The 27,641-nt window shown below is 35.1% G+C and overlaps 1 protein-coding gene across 1 annotated transcript in view; it reads right to left on the bottom strand.

Annotated features, from left to right (window-relative positions):
- Positions 1-262: 262 nt before the first annotated feature.
- Positions 263-27,641, bottom strand: part of stab2 (stabilin 2) — a 40,688-nt gene continuing 13,309 nt past the window's right edge. The window contains exons 21-68 of the mRNA XM_046873931.1: positions 27,111-27,197; positions 26,884-26,995; positions 26,608-26,788; positions 26,124-26,217; positions 25,804-25,962; positions 24,164-24,259; positions 23,798-23,893; positions 23,055-23,102; positions 22,819-22,955; positions 22,163-22,271; positions 21,986-22,063; positions 21,812-21,901; positions 21,610-21,717; positions 20,446-20,577; positions 20,096-20,224; positions 19,669-19,737; positions 19,472-19,552; positions 17,603-17,798; positions 17,386-17,481; positions 17,185-17,230; positions 16,329-16,408; positions 16,075-16,200; positions 15,893-15,966; positions 15,136-15,207; positions 14,034-14,153; positions 13,373-13,417; positions 13,001-13,081; positions 11,869-12,015; positions 11,660-11,794; positions 10,726-10,785; positions 10,461-10,637; positions 10,272-10,361; positions 9,509-9,655; positions 8,460-8,522; positions 7,535-7,658; positions 7,249-7,398; positions 6,582-6,686; positions 6,350-6,457; positions 5,631-5,824; positions 4,137-4,278; positions 3,382-3,515; positions 3,138-3,303; positions 2,491-2,597; positions 2,085-2,204; positions 1,830-1,979; positions 1,433-1,681; positions 866-973; positions 263-706 (exon numbers count right to left, since the gene is read on the bottom strand). Of these exons, the coding sequence (XP_046729887.1) occupies positions 647-706; positions 866-973; positions 1,433-1,681; positions 1,830-1,979; positions 2,085-2,204; positions 2,491-2,597; positions 3,138-3,303; positions 3,382-3,515; positions 4,137-4,278; positions 5,631-5,824; positions 6,350-6,457; positions 6,582-6,686; positions 7,249-7,398; positions 7,535-7,658; positions 8,460-8,522; positions 9,509-9,655; positions 10,272-10,361; positions 10,461-10,637; positions 10,726-10,785; positions 11,660-11,794; positions 11,869-12,015; positions 13,001-13,081; positions 13,373-13,417; positions 14,034-14,153; positions 15,136-15,207; positions 15,893-15,966; positions 16,075-16,200; positions 16,329-16,408; positions 17,185-17,230; positions 17,386-17,481; positions 17,603-17,798; positions 19,472-19,552; positions 19,669-19,737; positions 20,096-20,224; positions 20,446-20,577; positions 21,610-21,717; positions 21,812-21,901; positions 21,986-22,063; positions 22,163-22,271; positions 22,819-22,955; positions 23,055-23,102; positions 23,798-23,893; positions 24,164-24,259; positions 25,804-25,962; positions 26,124-26,217; positions 26,608-26,788; positions 26,884-26,995; positions 27,111-27,197 (5,478 nt within the window). The 3' untranslated portion in view covers positions 263-646. The remainder of the gene's footprint in view (positions 707-865; positions 974-1,432; positions 1,682-1,829; positions 1,980-2,084; positions 2,205-2,490; positions 2,598-3,137; positions 3,304-3,381; positions 3,516-4,136; positions 4,279-5,630; positions 5,825-6,349; positions 6,458-6,581; positions 6,687-7,248; positions 7,399-7,534; positions 7,659-8,459; positions 8,523-9,508; positions 9,656-10,271; positions 10,362-10,460; positions 10,638-10,725; positions 10,786-11,659; positions 11,795-11,868; positions 12,016-13,000; positions 13,082-13,372; positions 13,418-14,033; positions 14,154-15,135; positions 15,208-15,892; positions 15,967-16,074; positions 16,201-16,328; positions 16,409-17,184; positions 17,231-17,385; positions 17,482-17,602; positions 17,799-19,471; positions 19,553-19,668; positions 19,738-20,095; positions 20,225-20,445; positions 20,578-21,609; positions 21,718-21,811; positions 21,902-21,985; positions 22,064-22,162; positions 22,272-22,818; positions 22,956-23,054; positions 23,103-23,797; positions 23,894-24,163; positions 24,260-25,803; positions 25,963-26,123; positions 26,218-26,607; positions 26,789-26,883; positions 26,996-27,110; positions 27,198-27,641) is intronic.

The following is a 27,641-nucleotide window of genomic DNA, read 5'->3' as shown; positions in this document are numbered from 1 at the left end:
GGAGCCGTTTAATTGTGTTTATTGGGTTTCTTGTTTTAGTAATGGCATTCGTTCTCACTGCATGAGATACCTGTGTGATGTCAGGCAGGACACCACAAAAGCCTTAGGTGTGAAAATCACGGCTCGCTACTGATTTGAAGAAAGAATATAGTGATTATATAAAACTGTTTCAAATTTTTAAACATCTATTTGGCCTGTATCCATTTAGTTTCCCAGAAAACTCAAATAAAACACACTCAAATGATATGCATGAGACACTTTCAAAGATCTGACATTATTTATTAGACAAATGTAGCAAAATTTTTGTCCAAGAGAAACCCAGCAATAATTCTGAGATGATATCCAATAACGATATTCATTATTATTATTATTATTATTATTATTATTATTATTATAATGATTATTTTTTATTTTTTGAATTCACATTACAGTTAGGGGTGTTTTGTCTAAAAAAAAAACCCAAACAGTTACTGTTTCTGAAACTTTCACATGTTTCATATGCTCTCAATCACATTCACACATACACAGTGATTTCAGTTCATCAAATCACTATTATTCATCACTGCCATTCCACAGTCTCCAAATATACTGCAGGGTCCAGTGCTTGCTGGCAGATACCGAGGGTTAAACAGCGTGTGCTGTTTTTTTAGCTGTCCTGGAACAGGTCAAATGAACCTCCATCAACTACCTGGTGCTTGTCATCCTTCTATAAAGTGTTACAGTCAATTATTAGTACTGTCTATATGATTATACATCTTTACCAAAAAAGTATGAGGTTAACACAATAAGCTGCTGTTCTGTTACATGTATCTATGGTTATAAAGCAAAAAAAAAATTATTTTGCCTCATATTTTCTTTTACTTACATCTTCCACAGGGAGGTCTGGGGCACTAGGGGCAGCTGTAGTCTCATACATGGGGTTACTGATATATGGTGTAGATTCGGGTGTGCTTGTATCTTCTAACTCATCCTCCTGAAAAGAAATGCATAGAGAAATGAAGAAAGAGGTCAATAGCTGGAAATCCACCTATGAACTGAATTCTGTTAGATTTATATATATATATATATATATATATATATATATATATATATATATATATATATATATATATATATATATATATATATATATATATATGAATGAATGAAATAATCAACAGGAAAATTCTAATAAAAGAATACTATTCTAAATATTTCCCAAATGTGAAGGCATAGCTTTAGAAGAATAGCATAGAAGAATGGATAATTTCATATATTTTATACAATAAAACAGATTTTGTTATAGTGGAGTTACTGTTACCTTTCTGATTTGGCTTATTTTCCCTGTTATTAATCATTTTTACCTAATACACTTGTCACATTTTGACACACACACACACACACACACACACACACACACACACACATACACACACACACACACACTACATACCCTAAAGTAGTGGAACTGGAATGGTTTGGCTTGCCGGGTGTAGAAATGATAGGCCACGAATGCTGCAGCGACAATAAGAATTATCAGCAATATGACACCGATCCCCAATCCTGCTGAATGTGCCTGAGGAAGGGACAAGGGTGGAGGTGGTGGGGCTTTCAGTGGTCCCTGCAGCACATGGATAATCCCATTGGATGCAAGAATGTCAGATTCGATGATGTAACGGTCATTGACATATCCTGAAGAGGCCTGAAGGGAGGAAGGTTTTGTTGCAGTGAGTATCAGTTCATATCCACTGAGCCATTATGAAAGGAATTATGGTTCTCACATTATTTTAAGTGTATTCTTCAAATGCATCTAGTAAGCATGGCACTGTTTTGTTCAGGTCCACTTTTACCTCTGTTTGGGGGTTTTGGAGACTAGGAACCCGTTTCACGTTCAGGGTGTGTCCTAGATATGACTTAACATGACTGATGTTAATGAGAGCCTGCAGGACTAAAGCTCTCCCATCCAGCAGGTGGTGCTCTAAATCTCTGTAGGACAGTGTCTTATTCAAAGAGAGAGAGAGAGAGAGAGAGAGAGAGAGAGAATGTTTTTTTTCTTTATAACATTTTATTTTTATGTCTGTGTGGTACAGAGGGAAGTTATTTACCTGGTTCTCGTAGAGACCACTGTTGTCAGGCACAAATAGTGTAGACTGTGTAGTTATATTGCTGAGGCGTTTCATAAACTCTTGCCCTTTAGGGGCAACTCTGGAATAATTCATGATTTGCTGGAGAAGAAACAAATTTGTAAAAAATAAATCAGAGATTTCATCACAATCTTTCTGTTTATCTACTGTTGGTAACATCCTGAACTCTGAACTGACTGGAACTTGAATTGATATTTTTTTGTGGTGTAAACACATTTGTGCTTCCCCCCCTCATTCCGAATAGTGAAAATATAACTTCAATGAATGATTGATTTTTGTGTTTTTATATTTGAAGTAGCATTAGACACATAAGCTTTTTTCAAGATTTGAGTGGGTGTGCAGATTTTTGTAGAGCTATTGTACTCACTGAAAGAAAGTTGGAAAAGTTGGGCTTGGTGGTAAGAACCTGCAAGATGTTACCAGTGCAAGAGTATCCATCACCTATGTAGCCAATCTTACACTCACACTTAACATCTGAAACACATAAACATGTGCAGTTAGGTGCAATAGGGAACATATATTGTCTAGAAGCCTAATTTCTGAGGCCTCACCTCAGAAACCCTATTGAGGTTAATTAAAAAAAATAAAAATAAAAATAAATAAATCATCCCCAAGGCATAATTCCAGGTTTAATAATTATAATTCTAGAAGCCCAAAGCTGACTGTTGACTTCTAGAAGTCTAATGCTCTTGGCCTTGTATCAAAGTCTCAAGGGTTAATTCCAGAGGTCCCATGTCTAACACGATACATACCACATGACCCTAATCTCAAACCATCATAACATGATTCTGAAAACCCCATGCCCAAGAGATAATCTTGAAAACCTTTCACAAGATCTAATCATAGCTTTTACTGTCATGAACCAAGTGTAGGTCTGAGCTGAATCCCCATCTCTGGTAAAAAATGTAAAATTAATTCAGATTAAAAGTATACTACACATTGGCTTAAAGAGGTTAAGTTATGGGGTAAGAAATATGCATAAGGAGTTTAATTACGTTTATTAAAGCCACATACCTTTTATCCGGTAACAGAATGTGTCCCAGGTTTTACTTAGATCTGTCTGAGTGCCATAGTCCACTATGCCAACATGGCCAAATCCACAGTTAGGGTTGGAGTAGCTCATGGGATAAGCTACCCGGTTCTGTGCAAGCCACCCGGCTGAACACAGGTTATATCCAGCCTGCAGAACATGCAAATAGAATGATGTACCTCAAAGGATAGCTATAACATGAATGAGTTTTTATGCATCTATACATACCTGCTGTGCATATGAGAGCTGTATATAGGTAGCGATGGTGCCACCTGCCTGCTTACAGGCCTCTTGAGCCTCTGTGTAGTTCAGCTTGTATACTCCCAGTGGAGAACGATGGTGGAAGACACCAAGTGTTTTATCTAAAAGAAACCAAGACTAACATTTAGAAACATTCCTTCTAAGTATTAAAAGATTCAAAGTCGATTTTTATTAAACACTAGATTTTTTGATAGTTCTGTGTTGACTATGGACAAAAGTAATGGGATACCCATTTCCAACCATATGTGGTCCAAACTGTTACCACAAAGTTGAAGGTACACAATTTCTTTCTTTGCACAATGTGAGCTCCATGAAGATATAGTTTGGAGTGGAAGATCTTGAATAGCCTTCTATAGAGCTCTCACCTCAACCCTATTGAACACCTTGGGGATGAACTGGAACTCTGACTATGACCCCACTGCAGGGTACCTACATCAGTACATGACTTGACTAACACCCTCAGGGTTTAAAGAGCACAAATACCCACAAGCACAATCCAAAATCTAGTGAAACATCTTCCCAGAAGAGTAGAGATTATTATAACTGGAAATGCGACATGGGATGTTCAAAATGCACATGCAAATCTTATGGTCAGGTGGCAAAAAACCTTTGTCCATATAGTGTATTCGTATTTATGTGGATGATTTTTAGTTGCATTGCCTTTTTGCATTATTATGCTGTATGAAGTTTATGAAAACACAGATTATAACTATAACACCCACCCTCATAATGCAGGTCAGTACACTGTGCGTCTGAATGACATTGACCATTATCCACCATACAGCGGTTCACTGGAAGCACCTTCAGTTCACACGTCAGCCCGTCTCCAACATAGTTCGTTTTACATTCACACTTTATTTTCCCCTGCAGTTAAAAAAAATCCACAAATGAAGCTGAATTTCTTTCACTGAGGAAAAATAATCATATTGATGACACAGTTAGTTAGTGATGACACAGCTAATTGCTTCTGTAGTGCACTTGTTACCTTTTTTCAGTAGTAGCTTGTAAGTGTTATGTAAAGCATTATATAATGTAGTCAAAACTATGCACTCAAATGTAGGCTATTAGATATTGAAATCCATCAGATAAAGTTGCTAGCAAATTTCCAAACTCTGTGCTAACAATAATATTGTGCAAACCAGTGTGCAAGTTAGTAAGGTAGTAATTAGTAAGTAGCAATGGTTCATTTAAATTCACTGACTTATGTTTGAAATTTTTTTTGTCCATGAATATGTTTAAAATGATCCCCAATAGGCTATTCGCTTCATCGTAGCGCTTCTCTCGGGTGTGGTGCTGAACAGAGCAGAACCTCCATGAGTAATTTAACTTAGTTTGTATCCAATCAGATTTTTACCATTAAATCACGTATTGCCATACGGCCAGCAGAAATCAACAGTGCAGGCTCTTGGTAGCTTCAAATCCATGTTGCTTGAAGCTGTTGCATTATCAATGAGATTTTAAGTTCGTCACTCCAAGGACCTCTTGAAGGCATAGAATCATAGCATTTTCACATCCTTTGACTGGATGGTCAGAGATTGTACTAGTCAGAGCTACGAACCCACATCTGTACAAGCTCAAATATAAATATCTGTTTTTGTATTTTTTTTTATTCCACAATGGCTAACAGAGGAGAAGAAATCGATTTGGTCGCAGATATACTTACAAGGACTTCAAGACAGACTTTTAAAGAAAAGCGGGATATCATGAGGCCAGGTTAGCCGAAACGGTTCAAAACAGTAGTTAAGCTTTTTTATGAAATATTTACACTTTCGCGTTTTCTTTCACGTAGCATTTGCACAAAAACACACAATTCACCTTTGTTTCAAATCCCCAGGAAAACTGTGGGTGAAAAGAGACTTTTTGTATTGTGTTCAATGGGATTCTTGTTTTAGTAATGGCATTCATTCTTGCTGTATGAGATACCTGTCTATAATGCATTCCGGTATAACATTGATGGTTTCTATAACCATGGCTTCATAATAATGCTATTAAGAAGTGGATTGATTCAGGCAGGACACTGAATGCCTAGGTGTGAAATGCATGACCCACAACTAGTAATTAGTGTGTGTGTTAGTGCTGATTTCTGATTTCTATCCTCTACAAAATAAATCTTACAGTTGTTAATACAAGTCAAATATTGTAGGAAATATCTGTAAACATGATGTCAGTTGTCTAGGTAAACAATAAGACTAAAATAAGAGAAAAGTCTTGCTCACAGGTCCAGTCATAGTGCAAAGGGCATGCTCACTGCAGCCTCCATTGTCTTCTTCGACACACGAGTCCTTCGGCAAACACACAAATCCATCTCCCGAATAGCCTTTTAGACATGTGCAGTTTAGCTTTTCTCCTTTCTGGGAACATTTGGCATCCTTTGAGCAGCCACCATTCCAGAATTGGCACATGTTCGTTACTGGAAGTGAGAGGACATGCATAAAAATTAGAATCAGAATACTTTATTCATCCCATAGGGAAATTGTTTGGTTGCAGTTGCTCACAGTAAAGTAAAGTAATTCATATATTAAGTGAAATGCAATTTGTAGCAACAGGAAGAAAAAAAACAGAAACGTCAGACTACAATAATAGTTATAAAAGTTATTCCACATGTAACTTATTATTATTATTGCACTGAGATTATTGCTCATAATATCTATATTTATATCGAATTACATCGCTATCATGGAGCAGCTGTTTAATATTCAGAGGGAGGGGTTATATAGATGTCCCAGATGGAGTGTACTTTGAAGAACCTCAGCCTCCTTTCTAGTCTATTGTCTATGTAAACCCCCAGATGTTTTTATTCCTCCACCATCTCCACATCACCTCTCCACAACGAATGAAGACATTAACAATAATGTTTGGATGAAGATTAAGGTTTCTACTTTTAGTTTTTTTAGAAGGGTCAGTGAGGGGAACCGGACCAAAGCAAAAAGTTTACCTGTACAGGTGATTCCATCTCCCTCGTATAACGGCTTACACATACAGGTGCTGTTCTGAGTACACACTGCGTTCTTGTGGCATGCAGGGAAACACAGTGGACCATCAGCTGCAGCATGAGAAATAAAGCAAGCACTTTAGTATCAATGTGGAAGTAATTACATTCCATCTTTTTTTATATATAGAAATAATACATTGAAATGTTGTCTCAAACATGTACTATAGTTACATGCCTAATTTATGTTCACACTGTGGACCAGTCCAGCCCTCATCACAAAAACAGGAGCCTGTTCCGTCTTGACCCTCGTTACATGTTCCGTGCTCGGTGCAATTACAGGCTATAGGGAGGGAAATACAGTTTAAAAAAGTACAGCTGGATTACGATCCTCCTCATTCTATGTTTAATAAAATATATCTAAATGTAAAGTGTAAATGGTAAAACCCCCAGTGATCTATACATTATTTTAAAAAGATACATCTGAACACAGAACTTATTTTAACTAATCAACACAATGTCATTAATTTTATTAATGAAATAATTCATTAATTTGTTCATCTTTTATCAGCAAGTGCTTTATCCTTGTAAGGATTGCTCTGGAGTTGAAGTCTTAGAGGAATCAGGGGAACACTTAAGGGATATGTCATGGATGGGACACATGGTGTTAATAAGGACCCAGGGGAAATTTAAAATAGCCGATCAACATTACATGTTTGGTAGGTGGACAAAAACAAGAGAACCTAGAGGACATAGATATTAAGAGAACCTTCAAAGCTCATCACAGACCTAAGCTCAATATAGAATAGTGTATTTTGAAGTCGTGAGATAGTAAAGCACTGCACCCAAGCTCAGTTTGTCATTAGTATGCAAAAACTATTACACTCAGCTGTAGAAAAACATACCTTTGCAGTCAGGTCCAAAGTGGCCTACAGTGCACAGTTCACACGCCACGCCCTGAAACCCTGCATCACACCTGCAAGTCCCATTTCCTAAATGATCGTCATCGCACCTCCCATGGTTACTGCATGGTGATCCAGGCTCTCCAGGACAGGCTGGAGAAAAGGTTTTAATATCTTAATATCGCTACATTTGTTATCATTGCAAACGCTATAATGTGAAGTGGCTTCCAATATTATTATACACATAAATGTAATGTATTTCTGCATACGCCTGTAATGTAAAGCCTACCAAGACAGTCTCTTCCATAGTAACCTGGACAGCATTTGGGTTTCCATATGACCATGGAGCACACAGATTGGCATCCTGCGTTCACCGACAAGAGGTGTCTTGGAAGGTCACAGGGCTGTGTAGCCTGTATTGAAATAGGATTTTCATAAATTGCGGCAAAGTAATCCAAACCCATATTAGTAGCATATTAGTAATAATACTAGTAAATTAAGACGTTCCAACAATAAAAAGGAAATACTATTCGTACTATTTCCTTCTTTAATGAGCAAGCCAGAGGTGACAGTGGCAAACAAAAACCCCTAAAACAACATGAGGCTGGTCAAAACTTCTGGTTGCTACTATTTGCACTTCTCTCTCTCTCTCTCTCTCTCTCTCTCTCTCTCTCTCTCTCTCTATCTATCTATCTATCTATCTATCTATCTATCTATCTATCTATCTATCGATCAATCTATCTATCATCTTCTTTGTATTTTTGCTGCAACACTATCTAAAGTCATAATTATGTAAAACCTGTATATGCACCTTGCACCTCAGGTAACTCGTACACTGCAACTAAAAATAATAAAACATCCCTCATTTAGATACTAATACTGTATTTCTTTATAAAATCCTGTAGATTCCAATATGCATGGGTTAAAGAGAACAAACCTTCATATTAGTGGGCTGCACATGTAAAAGAAAGTGTATGTAACTGTATTGTTGTAATAGATCATTAGTGCAATATTGTATGTATTTAAGTACAATTAAGTTACAATTATTTAATTACATTCTGGTTTAATTTTTCTTGCTTTCCTCCCCTACTACTGTTTGTGTAACCTGCTGCTGCTGTAATGCAAAACCTTTCCTCCTGGGATTAATAAAGTATATCTAAATCCAAGTCTAGATTCCACACAAGTTTACCAGACTTACTGTGATTGAAACCTACCTTTGGTTTGGAAATTGCAGGACAATCAGATCGACTTATGGGAGAACAATATCTGCAGGGCATCTGGGAATAACAACAAATGGTAAAATAATTAAATCATGGAACAATTAAAAACAATTGCTATCCAGAGTTTAGTTAGACATGACAAATAGCTGTACTCTATAATTTAGATTAATTCAAACCTTTTTTCCACAGATCACACATTCCAGTTATTAATCCTTTTATTAGAGGGGGGGGGGGGGGGGAATTTGTGCTCAGCCACAAAGATGTTAGTAAAGTCAGGTACTGATGTAGGATTAAGAATCCTGTAATGCAGCTAAACTTCCAAATTATCCCAAAGGTGTTCAGTAGGATTGAGGTCAGATCTCTATAGCAGGCCACCCAAGATCTTCTGCTCCAAACCATATTTTATGTAGTTCACTTTGTGCACAGGAGCAGCATTGTCTTGCTGGAACAGGTTTTGGTTTTCTTAGTTCAAGTGAAAGGCAAATGTAATGTTTAAACATTCATAGACATTCATATAGTCTATAAATATGGACTTTATATTTCTTATAAGATCTCCTGTTTGTCATTATTGAAAATGCTCAGTAGCAATATGGTTTTTTTGGTTGACTATGTGTCAAATATAAAATTAGCGAAGCTGCACTCATTTGTACTACAAACCACTCAACTCCAAATAGGGAAAAATAGTCAACATTTCCTTAGGACCACTTCAAAACAAACATTCAGCACAACTGTCAATCATTTCCAAACACCAATTTCTCTTTTTTTGTGTCACTGAGGACGACTTTCTATGTAATGTATTTCAATAGGAAGTATTTTTGGTGCCTCCGCCAAAGGATTCCTACTGCCACTGGATACCACAAACACAATTGTTTTTTTTTTCCTGGCTTGTAACTGATTTCTTTTACTTTTAAGCACTATTGCACAACATTTAACAGGAGAATTTAGCCTTGTTTTTAATGCTTATTTTTATTTTTACATTTAAGAATGCTGTAATGAACACAATGTCAGTATCATGCCATAGTTTAGTCCTACAAAACACTTACAGTAATGTCTACAACGTCCCTCTTATCACAGCGTCCTCCCAGACTGGGCGGGGTTAGAAAACAATCAATACCATAAACCAGGCCTTCTCTGAAATCCAGATTCCTTTTGACAATTCGACAATTCTTATTATTGATATATAGTGCCCCCTAGAGGATCAAAAAAGAAAACAACATTAATCAGGGTGAACATAAACAACTCTGAAATCTTTTCACAATATCCTATATTTTGTTTTTTAAATATATATTTTTTTAATAAATAATGAATGGTAAATATGTAGCCGTGTAAACGACACCCATACAGCTAGTTCAACTATTTGTTAAATATGAAATGAAATATTTTGGGGCATGCAGCTCCAAAAAATTATCAACAATGGACTGGTGATGTCAGATTGTTAAGTATTTTCCAATAACATCATGTTCTACTACAAAATTAAGCCAATGTTAACAATAATTTATTTACTGTTTATGGAAACATTTAGTGTTGTCTAATGTTTATGATACATAATACTTTGATTCATTATTTCCTAAAAGAACTAAATAAATGTAGAGAAAAAAACTAAAGTGCTGGAAAACCACAGAAAGTATCAACTTTACTTCTGATAGTTTACAAAACACTGACACTAGAGCTTCTTCCAAGCATGTTAACTAAATGTCTCCTCACAGAAAGCTTTATATGGATTTTCTGCTGTATAAGTCGCTATATACGCTGTAATGTAGTGTCAATTCTGTGTTGTAAATGTGCCTTTTTTCCATGGTCACTTACTATGTTATCTTCTCCAGCGCAGCTCACAGAAACATCAGAGCCTTGAAGAGTCTTGAGGGAATCAAAATGCATCACCTCTGCAGAGTGCACCTAAACCAGACACGTCCAAAATATATTTCTTTCTACCAAACACGCTTCATGGTTTTATTTCTATGGAGTACACATTTTGTGCGGTGCTACATTCCAAACCTTTTTCTCCCGGAGGATGTGGTACTCAAGATACTCCACCAGTTGAGGTCGGTTTTGAAGGCCATACAGATAATCCTTTTGTGCTTGAGATAAAGCAGCCATGGTAGAGTCTGTTGGCAGGAACAGTGTGACCGGTACGTGAAGAGGGTCCTGTATTTGTTTGATCACCCCTGTATCCTACAACAAAGCAAATGCACAATCGTTTTTCTGAAACACTTTCTTTACAATAATTTTTACTTAGAATGATCAATACATGAGTACATACTTCCAGCAGTTTGTAGAAAGTCTTGAAACCATGTTGATCTGTGATGTCTTTAAGGGAAGTCTGTTTAAAAAAAAAAGATGTCAGACAGCTGAACTGTGTAAGACTATATAAACATTTTAAATGATCAAAACAGAGCACAGGTTTGGGCACACACCCTGTCAAGTCAAGTCAAGTCAAGTCAAGTCAAGTCAAGTCAAGTCAAGTCAAGTCAAGTCAAGTTTATTTCTATAGCGCTTTTCACAACAGACATTGTCTTAAAACAGTCAAGGTGAATGGTGTGTATTTATCCCTGATGAGCAGCCATGGCAACTGTGGCAAGGAAAAACTCCCTTAGATGTTATGAGGAAGAAACCTTGAGAGGAACCAGACTCAAAAAGGGAACCCATCCTTATTTGGGTGACATCAAGAGTTTGATCATAAATCTTTCAATAATACAGAACACTGGAGATTATCATACGAAAGAATTGCCGCCTGGTTCATGAAACACCAAAACGTGCGGTGATTCGAGTAGACCGAAAAAAGAAAATCGCCTTCAGATTTGTGGACAAAACACTGTTTTTATTTTAATCTTAATTTTAATATAGTGTTTTTAACAAAGACAAAGTGCTTTAGTGACCTGTGTATAATTTCCATTAATATGTGATCTCTGTTTCAGTGGGAAGAAGAGAGGCTAAAAAAGGTGGGAGTTGAAATCCTCAAGAAAGAGAATGACACACACAGAGCAGTGTGTCTGTATATGTACAGTATATGTGCTTCAAACCACTGAAAAGTGAAAGTAAACATGAAAATAAAGCTATATTTGATAAACTGATGCCTAACTCTCATTCCTTTCACTCTGAGCCATCAAAGATTTCTGCAGTCATCAAGCAAAATTAAAGGTTCATGTCTCACACGACCATAAGAAACAGCTGAAAAGTAAAATACGAACACTTACATTTGCTTTGTCTATCGCTTGTATCTTCTGATAACTGGGTGGAATCATAAAAGTGTCAATTTCGTAGAAGATCCCGTTGCTACTTTCTTGATCGGCGTACACCACTTTCACATTGTTATTGATTTGTATTGTACCCTGAGGGCAAAGTTTTGAGTTAGATCACAAGTTTTGTCTTATATAATCCTTTATGCTGTGGTTAGACAGGGTACCTCTGAATATGAAACAGTGAGGATTTCACCGGTGAGTGTGGTGAGGTTGCGAGGTTGCTGCAGATCTCTAGGGAGGAGGCTCCGGCAGGGAACTATGTGGTACAGAAGGAGTGCAGCATTTGCCTTTTTATTGACCAGATTTTGATTCTACAGAGAGACAGAACGGGGGAAAAAAATTTCAGAGTAAAAAAAAATGAAAAAACAGGAATGATGAAAAGCATAAAGGGGATCGAGAAGATTGAGAGGGGTTTTCACATGGATATAAGAATATCCAATGTTGTTCAGGACTTTTTGTTTACATCACAACTTTTCTACTTCCATGCGAACCGTTTCAAATTGTTTATAATCAGAAGCAAGAATTTGCACATAAAATGATATATTAGTTGTAAAACAAATGAACCTTAGCCATTTTGAGGAACCCAGGAGCTGAGATTTATACTTCATTCAATATATGAACTATAAACTTGCTTTATAGAACATTCATGCAATTTTTGGGAATGTGTTATGAGGCCTCATTGCTGGTAAACAAACTATATCATAATAAATTCATGAACAACCATTTACAATATTGTCTTTGAATATAAAATGTATATTCAGAGAAGTTTCTTATGAAAGCTAGGTTATAATTATGTTAAGATATACTGTAAAGTCATAGTTTAAAGATTATAATGATCAGATACGATGCAATGATTTTTAGATACTATGACAATTTCATGATATCCAGTCGGAATTACGAGATAAATTTGTGATATTTTGCTAGAATATACCACAACATCTCAAAATTACCAGTGTGACTTTTTAGATAGATAGATAGATAGATAGACAGATAGATAGATAGATAGATAGATAGATAGATAGATAGATAGATAGATAGATAGATAGATAGATAGATAGATAGATACAACTTTATTGTCATTGCATAGTACAGGTACACAGCAACGAAATGCAGTTGTTTATATTTTATGTGCGAATTATCTCATGACTGCAGTATGACTTAATACCTTCTTAAGTCATTCACTAATTATGACTCCTCACAGATTCTTTGATATCTCAGAATTTTAATTTGAGGTAAATGAAATAGGCTTCTAGAGTAAATCAACATAGAAGTGTTTAATCAAACTATTAAACTTACCTCCAGTTTATGAAATGCATTATTATTAGGAGCAAACACAGTGTATGGCCCTCGGCTTTGAAGATAAAAAATGTCAGCTCTCTGTGGGGAAAAATATGTGCAGCTTATTTAGATGTTATAGCATCTGTTTAAGTGAGTAGAAAAAAAAAAACATTTTAAATGTCCAAACATTATTTACTTTCAACAAAATTGTAAGTGATTACAGATTTATTTTTTTTTAACTGTTTTTAACTTTTACATAAACAAAAACACATGATAAAGGCTACTGAGTTTTTTTTCCTACAATACGTTGAAACGTATCTCTTGAGACTGCTTTTTGTAGCTACATTTAATTTAAATATTACACAGTATTGTAAATAAACACAGACTTACATCCAAACTGTAGTAGAAGTCAGTGAGACCTCTCTTTCGAATCTCCTGAAATCAAAATTGAACAAGTTCTAAGGTAAATATCAAAATATTTGACACATAAAACAGTGTTAACTTTATCAGGTACTTTATCTAGTTTATAAGTTTCCTTGGCATTTTACTGGGTTCACCTCAGTAAGTACACAGTGTAACCTTACCTTTCTTTTTTATCAGTATATTAGATGTTAAATGTACCTGTATACCAAAACTAAAAAACCCCAAATGGCAGTAAGAGGAAAAAGTACTTTAAGCTTTAAAAGGTCTAAACAAACAATGAATTGTTCAGAAAATAAGCAAGAAATAAACATATAGAAAAAGTAACTAAGGATATCCTTTCCTGTTAATTTCATAAAATATTTAATTTATGTAGGTAAACATAAGGACAGCTTAACATAGAGAGAAGTCAACATTGTTGCATTCAATGTTTTCATTTACTGAATTTTTACATTAAAAATGTTTAACATGATCATAATTATACCTTTGCATATGTGTGTACATTTCCTTGTTTGTATCCTTATATATAAAACCCAAATAACTGTACGCACAATCTCGGTGTACATAATTAAGAAGCATATAAATGCAGTGGACAGCATAAGAGACTTCTAAATGCTCTAGTTTGAGTTACCTGCATAAGTTTAGCTTTGCAGTTGATCCCATCTCCAATGTAATCTCTTGGGCAAGTGCAGTTTCTCTCTCCTGGGCTTGTCATGGTACAAACTGCAAATGGGTGGCATCCTCCATTTTTCTGAGTATCAGATACGCACACATTGGGTCAACTCACAAATAATGAATTGTGCGAATACTTATTGTCACTCATTATATTATCCTGTTCATAGGAACATTGTGCATTCTGTAACAATAAGTGCATATCATATTATAGTGTATTATACATTATACCTTTCTCAGTTTCTCAAATTCTACTCAAATCTAGTGTTTACACATAATGGAGCACTGTCTATGGTTATTACAGGCTCTATAAAGCAAGCTTTAAGTCTTTCAAATGTAGAAGAAATCTCATTTACTAAAACAAAGGTGCATTGTGTATAAGCTGCATTGCAGGCATTATACCTAAACCTGTGCATTACAGCAATAGTGTCAACACAATTTAAATACTTTATAATGTATTATATCATGTGTCTAATGGCAGGCAAAGTTTTATGTATGATATATAAGAAGTTACTGAAGACAAATAACTCATAAAATGAGTTCTAAATGCTTTTACAGTGCATTAAAATACATTAATACAATAATCTCTGGAATGTCTATATAAACAGATTATTATGCATTATTATGTCATTCTTACACTTCATTATTGAAGAAATGTTTTGAATAGTGATATGTAACTATAACAACTAATAGGGACATAAGTTACTAATGATGAAAATGATTTTCTAATTTGTAAAAAGTCCAAATTTGTGGAAAAACAAGTTTTTTTTTATTGCTTGTGCTTCAGCTTGGGATACCGAGTTGAAAATTAAAGGTGACACTTCCTGCATTGCAGTATGCAGCTTTATGAAGGCTACAGTACAGTATATAAAGCATGTTTCAAGAAATAATGTATATCACATACAAAATGCACATTGAGTACATGTTTATAGTGAATTATTCTTGACGATAACAAAGCAGAAAAAAAGCTTGTCATGTTACACACTGGTGCATTATAATTATTATAGTGTTGTTAAAAATATATACCAAACTGTACCAAATGTGTGTGGTTTTTTTTTTACCTTTTTACACAAATTAATTGGAGAACATATATTTCCATTTCTGTAGTGGCCTGGCAGACACACACATGCAGACTGAAAGCACAAAACAAAACAAACAAAAAATCATCAGTTGGCTTATGAAATGCTTCATTGTTTTCTTCACTTTCTTAAAATATATTTTATTAAATAACAAATGTTGCTATTATTTACTTTTATTTGTATTATTATTTATTGGTATTATTTTATTACTTATTCTAATAAATCACTGAAGGATGTAGTCTGGCTTCCAAAAAACAAAAATATAAAAAAACATTACAGTACATAAGAATCAGTTTATTGTGGATTCAAATAACAGAGTATTATGTGCTTTTGTTTGTATACTGTATATATATATATATATATATATATATATATATATATAAAATAACATACATCTACATTATTGCACACAAATATAAACACATATCAACGGATACAGTTTAAAAAAATTAAAGAAGATTAATATATTTGTAATAAAGACAAAGTAAATAAATGTCATAATAAAAGTCAGATATTAACCGTAAATAGTATTCATAGTGATCAGATATTAAAAGTTGACAAAAATAAGTGACTGAAATACCACATAAAATTTTTTACACAATTCTTTAGGTTTTGTTTTATATTTTCGATTGTTATTTTATAGATATAAAATTAAAGGTTTTTGATATGTAAACATTCCACAAACACATTTAACTGTATAAACAAACATTAATCTTTTAGCTTCTTTAATTTGCATTACCTTGTTTGCTCCTGTGTGCACGCACTCTGAGGTATTACCACAGCCTCCATTATCAACCAGACATGGATTAATTGCTGGAGATATTCACATAGTCAGAAACCATTAAATAGCACTATATATATAAATAATACAAGATTCTTAAAGTAGAAGCAGTAAAATAAAAATAAAGATGGCAGACTCACACACACACACTCGCCCATCCCCTGCATAGCCGGGATTACACACACATTGCCTTCTTCCAGGGAGAGTCCTCTTACATACAGCATTGGGAGAACAGCCTCCATTATTCTTAGCACAAGCGTCCACCACTGGGAATGTAAACACACACAAACACACACAAAAACACACACACACACACACACCAGTCTAAAAGTGTTCTCTGAGTTGTGAAATGTGTGTGAGAGTTTTAAGAACTATAAAGCAGCATGTACTATACCTGTACAGATTGTACCATTTCCCTCATAACCAGCTGCACAGCTGCAGTAATACGAATTATCCTGTACTTTAAGCAGACAACTGAAAAGTGTGCACACACACACACACACACACACACACACGCACACACAGACACACACACACACACACAAGTTGGTGATATTTCCAACCACCTTTGAAGCTCCCAGATGTGTACAGGACTCAATAGTGGCTTAAATATATTTACATTTGAAATCAATTCATCTCAAAGCAGCTTTACAGAGAGATTCAATTTATATAAAAGATTGTATATGTTTATTGCCTTTAAGTATGTTCCTTATTATTTTAATTCTATCCTGAATGACTGAGTCAAAGGCAATTTTGGCAAGGAAAAAAAAACCCTGAGATGGCATGAGGAAGAAACCTTGAAACGAACCAGACTCAAAAAGGAACCCATCCTCATCTGGGCACCAAATGTCCATTCATTGTACATAAATGTCTGTGAAGGTTTTGCATAATGTGTAATTTCACTTTAGAGTTATCCAAATTTTTCTTTCTTGGTATGGACCAAATCCAATGATAAACACTGTTCTGATGTCTGAGGAGAATACCCAGACTGGTTCAAGCTGACAAGAAGTCTACTATAACTAATTGTTACAATTAATTACACTAATTACATTTAATAAGTAAAAAACACTTTTTACAAACATAATAAGAAAAAAAGCATTACAAATATCCCATCACAGTGAACCTCGAGAACATCACATCGTTTTTGTGAATTACCATGCTGTCACGTGATTGGTTGACAGGAGAACTGCATTAATGAGCAGGTGAACACATGTTCCTAATAAAGTGTTCCTAATTAAGATTGTACTTACTTTGCACTGGTATGGCACTTCCCGCCACACATGTCTGAAGTAATGGCTGAAACACAAAAACATGCATTAAGCCACCATAAAAAGGAAATTGATGCATAATTTGTGTGTGTGTGTGTGTGTGTGTGTGTGTGTGTGTGTGTGTGTGTTTGTGTGTGTGTGTGTGTGTGTGTGTGTTTGTTTGTGTCTGAATGTATGCCTTACCAACAGAACAGTAGAGTCCTCTCCATCCCACATCACACTGACAGCTTCCGTCTCCTTCCAGACCTTCATTACAGCGACCATTTACACATTTACACTCTGAATAATGAAAACACACAGGCAGGGATATAAATAAAGATTATTAAGAAAAGAACAATTAATTAAGTACAATTAGTGAATAATAATAAAGGGATGATAATAAAGGGATGAGGCTGGATACCTTGATCACAGTGGATGCCATATTTGCCACTTTGGCAGCTCTCACAGGCTGTGCCATTAAAGCCAGTGTTGCATTGGCACACACCAGTGCCGTTGATACCATCCACACACACACCATTGCCAAAACATGGCTGGCCTTCAGGCCCTGGACAAGTCTCACAGTTAGTGCCATAAAATCCCTCACAGCATTTCCTTATCTAAAGAAAGACACAAGATATTAAATAGGTCTCTATATACTATAAGAGCTGTCAAATGAATAAAATATTTAATCATCATTATTTTTGTCATGAGTTAACTTGTGATTAATTGCAACGTAATCACACATTTTTCTGTGTTCTAATTGTACCTTAAATTAATACTACTCAAGTTTTTAATACTCTAATTAACATGGGTTTGGACAAATATGGATGCTTTGTGCAAATGTATGCTCATTATTAGTGAAACCAAACTCAACATAGAGCATGAAGACTGGATGTTTCAAAGGTCATGTTTTTTAACAAACTTCTTAATGTCTATTAACCACTTGGAAAAAAAATCATAGAAAAACCAAAGGTTCCAATTAATTATCTTAGTTTGCACTCCAGCTGCTCAAACAGACAAGTCTGTTATATTTTCAGATGACAGGGCAGCTCGTAAAAATACTCCCGTAAATGTTTTAAAGTAATTATGGTGTTTTTAATTATGTAAAGGAAATGTTAGGAAACTAAACTGAGCTTTTTGCAATGTTTCCACAAGGACAGTTTTATTTGCCGGACGTGTGCATTATGTCGGATTTTGGTGCTTGATTTGAAACTTGGCACATCAGTAAAACAAATGTTTAGCGAATAAAATTTTTTTTAGTGGAGTTTATTATTTTTTTGATATCTTAGTAAATAAAAGACGTCGTGAATAAGTGTGTGTGCATTGAAGAATTAATTTTGCCTTTTAAATATTTATTTATTCATTTTTAATTCAAAATTGTTAAACATAAATGCATTAATCGTTCAGAGGGCTCAGTTTTAGTATCAATGGTATCAAGTGAAACTTGAAGCCTTGCGTTTTGCCGTCGAGCAGTTTTTTTAGACATAACAATTTTGTTGTTACTGTCCAACGTTTTAGTGGTCCATTGCCCCCCACACTCACCAGATTTGTCTGTCTGCAATTTCTTTCTTTGGGGTAACCTTAAATCGAAAGTCTATGTTCGAAAACCCTGTACAGTAGACGAGCTGAAAGTTGCCTTTTGCTAAGAAATTGCAACTGTGCCAGAAGAAATGTTGGTAAGTACAAAACTTCGAAGAATGTGTGTATAGCGAGATCATTTCATATTTCTGATATAATCTTTTGTTATTAAAAAATCAATGTATACCTAAAAGAACATTTATTGCAGATTGTTCTGGTGTTATTAAAAAACATTATATTGAAAATCAACGAAGTTACACTTATTTGAAAAACATGCATTCCTTTTGCACCACCCTTTATGTATATTTAAGATAATGCATTTATTTAAAAAAAGCAAGAGCATTCAAATTATTAAAATAATAGAACATCACAATCACAGTGACACTAGCCAATTATTTAAAAAATCTGTGACTTCATATATGTAGAAAGTAGTGGATAATGCTTTGAAATGTATGTGCTTGGCTAGATACACATCTGACTAAAGAAGCATTAGCCTTTAACCTCCCTGTTGTTAGCGTTTATGTAAAAGGGTTGGCTGGTGGGAGGAAACTGATGGCTGACCAAATTGGTAAGAAATTGGAAAAATAAAACATTTTAAAAGTTTTTTAAACAACAAGTTTTCCAACATTCTCCAGATACTTCAGTTCTCAAATAAAATGGAACAATTGAAAATAGATAACCATACTGTATCAAAATAGAAACCCATACATACAATCTTGTTTCTGTCACAGAAAGCCGCACAGCCGATGAACCGCCCGTATCTCCTCATACTGAACAAACATCTCTTTGGTGACTGAATATAAGACACAGAATCAGCATGCTTTGTAATATGTACACTAATTATTTTATTCCAGCAATGCAAATGCAACAAAGCTCATAGTTCAAGAGAAATATTTGTTGTGCATTTACCAACTTCAGTTGCTTCGTTCCAGCTGGGCAGCGACTCTCAGAGGGACGGAAGCAGTCCATACATTTTCCCTACACACAGTACCATCATCAGACACATAGGTTAGTAATTACATCAAAATTGGACAGGGCTCTAAACAAGATCAGCTTTATCAACTTAAGAGCTTATCATTTTTAGATGTAGGGCAGATATGGAAGAGTATAGAGAATCTGTTGTAAATGCATTCTGAGGAAATCTTTATGTGATAGTATATAAAAGCTGTTCTCAAATACAAATCTAGATTCCAACTGAGATTATCCATTAGAACAAGAGTGAGATTTGAGAATAACTAACCAAGAATCACCAAAACTTGGGACACATTAATGACTGAACAGTGCGTGATTCAAAACACAACTGTAGAGAAAGGTTGGAAGAGAAGTTAGGTTGTACCCAAAAACTCCTGCCGGAGGCTCTGTCACAACGGTTTTTAGGAATCTTCAGCACAGCAGACAATTCATGGATCACTCCTTTATCAGTCTCAATATCTGTAGCATTCATCTGGACCTTGTTAACAAACCACTAGATACAAGATTCGGTAGAAGGATGGGGAGAGAGAGAGAGAGGAAGAATTGTTGGAGAAACTGAAACATGCTCAATTGTTATATGTTGAATAACTAGAAAAACTTTAATTCTGACCAAATTAACTTTAAATACCTACATTTAGTACACTTAGTATAAAACGTTGATTAATTTTAAACTTTTTTTAGGTAGATTATGGAGGGAAGGAGTATTTGACTTACATTTCTGTCATTCAAGAATATACCCAGCTGATAGGAGAATCCCAGCATAGTGTCTTTATACAGACCTTCTTGCAGGTCAACCTGCTTCAGAGTCTCATCCAGGACAATGTGGTATTGTGTCATATTCATATCCTGAAAACAGGAAATCATAAAGACACACATAAACACAAGCCAGATGATAAATGGACATATACCTGAATATTATGTAGGGTTGAGTGAATGTTCCTTATGTTCATATACATATTTAATGGTATGGAAATTGACATTGACCAACCAAATTTATCAATGCAAAGATGTTTAGCTTTCAGTGAAAAATCATCCTTTAGCATTAATAACTGCTTAACACACTCTTGACATACAGACAGTTAGTGTCTACAAACATTTATCTGAAATACTTTTTGTAAAACTTGCCAAATGTATACTTTGCTAGTAGAGTAGTAGTGATTTTTTTCAGAATTTACAATCCAGTTAATCGCAGATCAGTTCATAAAGATTTATGTAGGCGCTTTCATGATAAATAACACTCAGAATGACTGTTTTCTCACTAAATAATCCTCACAGAGCTTCGGTTCATTGTCTTCATATATGGTGAAGTTGGTTCCAAGTAGCCATAATTGGAAGTCCAGAAGGAATTGCATGGCGATGAAGTATGAAATGAAATCCATGCTGATTCAGTATTGCTTTCAAACAGAATAAGTCTCCAACCTTTCCTGCTCTAAAACAACCCCAAACCATTAAGCTTCTACCTCCATGCTTGACTATGGTGGTGAAGCAGTCTGCTAAGCTGATATCTTCTCTCCTGTTTTCTATCTTACATAAGTTCTTTTGTTAGTTACAAATTGTGTGTTGTTACCTTTTACCTGGTTTGTTACATACTGTAGAAACAAAAGAAACATGCATGTGTCTCAAAATGAATTAAAAACTATGTGTTTTCAAATTTTTGACAGGCTCTCTATTTATAAACATTTACATTAAGTAATTTTCTGGTGCTGCAGCTCAGTAGTATAGTTATTAATTCTGTGTAATCTGATATTTTGAAGGTTTCTGTAAAGGCGTGTTTAACATTTATGAGGACTCCAGTGTTTTGTGATGGTTGTTATTAAAGCTGAAAACCAGTGTTCCAGTGGGATGTGAGCTTTCATGTGCACGTATTGTTTGTTGTACCAGTGTATCCTGGCCTGTACTGTTCAGGTATTTTCTGATGGCATCGTCTGTAGGTGCAAAAACTGTAAAGCCAGAGGCCTCTTCTATATCTTTAGTCAGGTTGTATGTCTAAAACACAATCAAAACAAATTAAAATGTTGATGTTAATCTCATTGTTAAAACAACAGACAGCTGTGCAGAGATATTTTTAATTTAATCCTACCATAAGCGCATTCTTGAAGAGAGAGAACTCTTGTCTCTTGTCCAGCACCCCAAGTAAACCAGTAATCAGTTTACGATCAGAGATAAGGACCTGACAATGACAACAACACATTACCAGCCATTTCTAAATTAATGCTTAGATTAAAAAAAAAGTTTAAAAAGCCAGACCACTTGCTTTATCAATCAGATGAATGAGTCCATTCCTGGTGACTATGTCTGCTGATGTGATTTTGGCCCCAGCAACCATTGTGGTCTAAATAAATATTTAAAAAGGTACAATTTAGTGAGAACTTTACAGTTTTGATGTGTGTGCGACTATTATAAAGTTTACTGAATTTACCAAATCTTTTACCTCATTGGTCGAGGAAACAAGAAGTGATCCTCTTAATAAAGAAAGCAGGTTTGGAGAAGGAGAACTACGCAGGTCTGATAATCTATAAAGCCCAGATACCACATGACCCCTAAAACACAATAGGCATTTATTCATCACACAGCTATATTATTATTATATGTCCAAGGCTATTATTATATTATTCATTTATATATATATATATATATATATATATATATATATATATATATATATATATATATATATATATATATATCATTGTCAGTTGTTTTATCTAATTGATATCATATTAAAAAAAAAACTTAATTAGGCTTTAAAATATCAAATTATTTTTAATCTTATTTTAAAATATACTCAATATACTATAATATAATGTAATGTAATGTAATGCTATATTATATTATATTATATTATATTATATTATATTATATTATATTACTGGGCCCAATTTTTCAAGCTTCATTTGAACAGATTAATTCATACATCATTTCAAAATTATACTGTAAAATCTTTTTTGGGAAATCTTTTTGCTACTTTCTTAAAATAACTGCTTATAATACAGACAGTAATCATATTCAGGACGCATAAATCAGAGGTGATTGAACCATGGGTTTATTCATGACTCAAGCGAGTCCACTGAAATAAAAAAAACTTACATGACCAGACTTTGAACATTGCTGCTTGACAGCCAGAAATCCTGATCTTCTTTGCTCATGTCGTTGACAGCTGATAACGAGGGCACGAAAATAGTAATGTTCTCCTTTTCGTACATCATCTGAGTGAGATCTGCACTCTGTGAATCATTCGAGAACAAAAATGATAATTCCCTTTGACTTTCAAAGACAGCTGAGAGTCTAGCCATTTCTATGACCTTGAAAAGTCTTTTACTTACAGAGACCCATGTATTGAATCCACTCAGGTCAAGATTGCTTTCCAGTTCCTACAAAAAACACAATGAGGTAATTGAGATTTGAGAAAATTATCATTGTAATGCATATGTAAAACAATTACTGTCATTTAGCAGAGGAAGGTATTTTACAGATAAGAGCACCATATAGCTGTTAAGATGATATGAGCAGGATGTAACCAAAGCAAAAAATCACTAGTTAATATTTAGCTTACATAATTGATATTTTAGCATTCATTTTTCATATATTTCTTTTTCTATGGAATCTAACATTTTCAAGTATTCTTCAATCTGATTGTTATTCTGGGTAGATAGATGAATTGATGGATGCATGAATGGATGGATGGCAGAGAATTTAGATGGACTGATAAATAGTTGGATGAATGTTTGGTGGATTGATAAAAAATGGATATATAAATGGATTGATAGATAACATATCAATGGTTGGTTAAATAGATGGGTGTTTGGATGGATGGATGGATGGATGGATGGATGGATAGTTGATTATATGGATTATTAAAGAAATATCTATAAAAAAAAATCAAACACTGAAAAAAACTGAACACATAAATAAATTTTTATTCTGCCCTAAAAGTGTGAATAATTCTGCACTCAATTGTATAACGTGCGATTATAAGTTAATCTAGAATTTGACTGAGCAGATATCTGGTGTCCTAAAATCTTGAAATCTTGATCAGTTAAAGTTGTGACCGTTATGGCTGTCTTACCTGTGCAAGATATCCATAGCAAATCCTTCCATCTCCTATGTAGCCGGTTTCACACACACACTCAAACCTTCCAGGATACTTCATCACACACCTGGCCTAAAGGAAAAACATGATTATTTAAAGTCATCTAATCATTTATCTTGAATAAGAACTTCATACTGGTCAAGCTGATGAGATATTCATAGTTTATCCCATAAACGCCAGTTTCAGAAAACATAATGGAAACACACAGTCAGTAACCCGAATTACCTCAGGATCAAACCTGAGCTGTAATAGGGCAAATGCCAAATGTCATGTGTGTGTGTGTGTGTGTGTGTGTGTGTGTGTGTGTGTGTGTGTGTGTGTATTTGTGTTTAAACTGCTCACCTGTTGATGGCATCCTCCCATCAGGCTTACACACTGATTTGCAGGTTCACAATATCTCCCATTTCCACGGAAATTTTGCTTGCAAATACAGTCATTCTGAGAAAAGAAACACAACAAATTCATTGAATTCAAAGAATGGATGGATGAATGGATGGCTGGATGGATGGATGGATGGATGGATAGATGGATTTTAAACTCGTGTTAAATAAATGCAATGCACACAGACTGAAGTAGTTTAAGTCTTTGGTTATTTTAAGTGTGATGATTTTGGCTCACATTTAAAAAAAACCCACCAATTCACTCAAAAAATTTGAATACTTCAAAAACTCCCATTTTTCATGAGCTGAATTCAAAGATCTAAGACTTTTTTTATGTACACAAAAGGACTATTACTCTCAAATATTGGTCACAAATCTGTCTAAATCTGTATTAGTGAGCACTTCTCCTTTGACCGGAAACCAGTCAGTATCTGGTGTGACCACAATTCGCCTCACGCATTTTGCCCTGTACAGTGAAAACCAGGATTCATCTGTGAAGAGAACACCTCTTCAAATTGCCAGACGCTATTGAATGTGAGCATTTGCCCACTCAATTCGGTTATGATGACGAACTGCAGTCAGGTTGAGCCCCGATGAGGACAACGAGCATGCAGATGAGCGTCCCTGAGACAGTTTCTGACAGTTTGAACACAATTTTAAACAAATTCTTTGGTTGCAAACTGATTGTTGCAGCAGTACGGGTTGCTGGTCTCAAACAATTTTGGAGGTGAAGATGCTGGATGTAGAGGTCCTGGGCTGGTGTGGTTACACGTGGTCTGTGGTTGTGAGGCCGGTAGGATGTACTGTTAAATTCTCTGAAACGCCTTGGGGACAGCTGATTGGTAGAGAAATTATCGTTCAATTCACGGGCAACAGCTCTGGTGGACATTCCTGCAGTCAGCATGCCAATCGCACGCTCCCTCGAAACTGTGGCATCGTGCTGTGTGATAAAACTGCACATTTAAGAGTGGCCTTTTATTGTGGCAGCCTGAGGCACACCTGTGCAGTAATCATGCTGTCTAATCAGTATCTTGATAAGCCACACCTGTGAGGTGGATGGATTACCTCGGCAAAGGAGAAGTGCTCACTAACAGATTTAGACAGATTTGTGAACAATATTTGGGAGAAATAGGTGTTTTGTGTACATAGAACAAGTCATATCTTTGAGTTCAGCTCATAAAAAATGGGGGCAAAAAACAAAAGTGTTGATTTGAATTTTAAATTTATATAGGTGGTCGGATAGATGAATGGATGGATGGATGGATGGATGGATGGATGGATGCATGCATGCATGCATGAAGAGAAGGATTCTGTTTGTAGCTGTTTGGATAGATGGATATTTGAAAGGATAAAACTATTAATGAATGGGTAGATATTTAGATAAATGAATGAATGGATGCCTGGTTAATTTGGTGAATTCGTGGATGTGTGAATGGACTGATGAAAGGATAGATGTAGTTGATTGGGAAAATAAAGGGATGGAAGGATAGATGATATAGTTTAGTGAATTAGTGGGTGATTGGATAGATTGAATGGGTCAATAAATAAAATAGACAAGATAGAGAAATATTAGGGATAGATAGTGTAAAGAAGAGATTCTACCTGCCCAGGACCCACATGGACACAGGAGGCATTAGGATGACACCCCCCTTTATCTGGCTCCAAACAGTTATTAATGGGCTGACACTCATCTCCATCTTCTTTCCACCCAGTCAGACACACACACTTGTGTTTGCCAATTCCGAGCTTTACACACCTTGCCTGGGACATTTTCATAGAATATTGTGAAACGATCAAATTAAAATAATGTTTATATACTTTTTTTTTTTACATTTTTGAACAGATTTGGTGAAATTGGAAATAAAATAATCATTTCAATTTTAATGTGATATCAGTCTATAACACACACATTACTGACGTACATTGTCACCACAGCCTCCATTTTGTTTCCATGTACATGGGTCTTCATGCACACACTGGAATCCATCACCCATATAACCAGGCTTACATACACACCTTTAATAAAAATAAAATATAAATCAGCTTAGATCAGTCTATAAATGGAAAAGCCATTTTAAAATAGTAGAGTCCATAAATTTTATTCACAAAGCTCAAAAGCACTGCATTGGAGGTGGTCTGAAATTGTAAAACTGTAGCCTATACAAAAGAAGAACACCTCAAAGAAATGTTTATGAATACGAAATACTGTTTTCATTTATTAATTATCCATCAAAGGATTTACTCAGGTTAAGTTTAAGATTCGATTTCTTAAGTCAGATTCAACATTAAGTATAGGAACAAATCATCAAGTAATATAAAATATAAAATACATTAGATTGTAACTGTTTTAGTTCTGGCTGTTAGTGCAGGAGATAAACTGGTGGATCATAATTCCAGGACACTCACTGTTGCTCCCCTTGCGGTTCCAGGATGCAGTTGGCGTGAATGTGGCACATTTGGTTCGGCCCACAGGGAAGTGCATGTTGATCGCATAGCTCTCCGGTGATGCCTGGCTGACAGGAGTTTGGCTTACATGCTCCATTTGCTTCAGGTCGATTGTCACATACCCCACGTACACACCGACAGGCTGTAAAACAGTTTTGTATAGTATTTTAAATAGAAAAAAAAAAACATAAAATTTTAATATATGCAATTTTAGTTTAGCAGTGAGTTGGGTCTTACGTTGGTCGCAGAGAGGCCCGTATTTGTTGGGATCGGTGCAGTACTGGCAACGCCACCCTTTAAAATTGGGCTCACACTGACACGTGCCATTGCCATCTATGCCATCCAAACACTGAAACAGCAGGGTTTTTTTGTTGTTATTTGAGAGCACGTGTGTGTGTGTGTGTGTGTGTGTGTGTGTGTGTGTGTGTGTGTGTGTGTGTGTTTGTGTGTTTCCTATACTGTACCTTGCCATGAGAGGAGCACGGAGTATTGAACCCACCAGGGCAAGGAGAACAATCTGCTCCATAGAAGCCTTCACAGCACTTAGGGGTCTAAATAAAAGTCACATAAACTCACATGTAAAAATGTACATAATTAATATATGCATTATTCTTGTTGCACACATTTTTTTACTGTTTTCCATACATACAAAATTGACAAATGTATTGGGACGCCCAACTTTTCAATCTAACCATATGTGTTTCTATCCCAAATTGTTACCAGAGATGGCACACAATTGTTTAGGATGTCTTTGGATAATGGAAAATGTGGAAATTGACGTTTAAAAAATATATAAAATCTTATGCTCAGTTTAAAAAAAAAATGTATAATATGAATTTCTTTTAAGAAACGTTTATCTATTTTACAAATGTGGAAGATTGTGATAACAAAACAACAAATAAAAGAACAACTGTTTTTGCTTTTTAATCAAATGAAATTGTAGATGTTTCTAATCACTTGGGAAGCTATTTATTTTTCATCATTTGGCTCATCCT

This window comes from Silurus meridionalis, chromosome 18 (genome assembly GCF_014805685.1).
Source record: "Silurus meridionalis isolate SWU-2019-XX chromosome 18, ASM1480568v1, whole genome shotgun sequence".
Taxonomy (NCBI): domain Eukaryota; kingdom Metazoa; phylum Chordata; class Actinopteri; order Siluriformes; family Siluridae; genus Silurus; species Silurus meridionalis.
The sequence above is the reverse complement of the archived record's forward strand: the minus strand, read 5'-3'. Positions and strand labels throughout refer to the sequence as shown.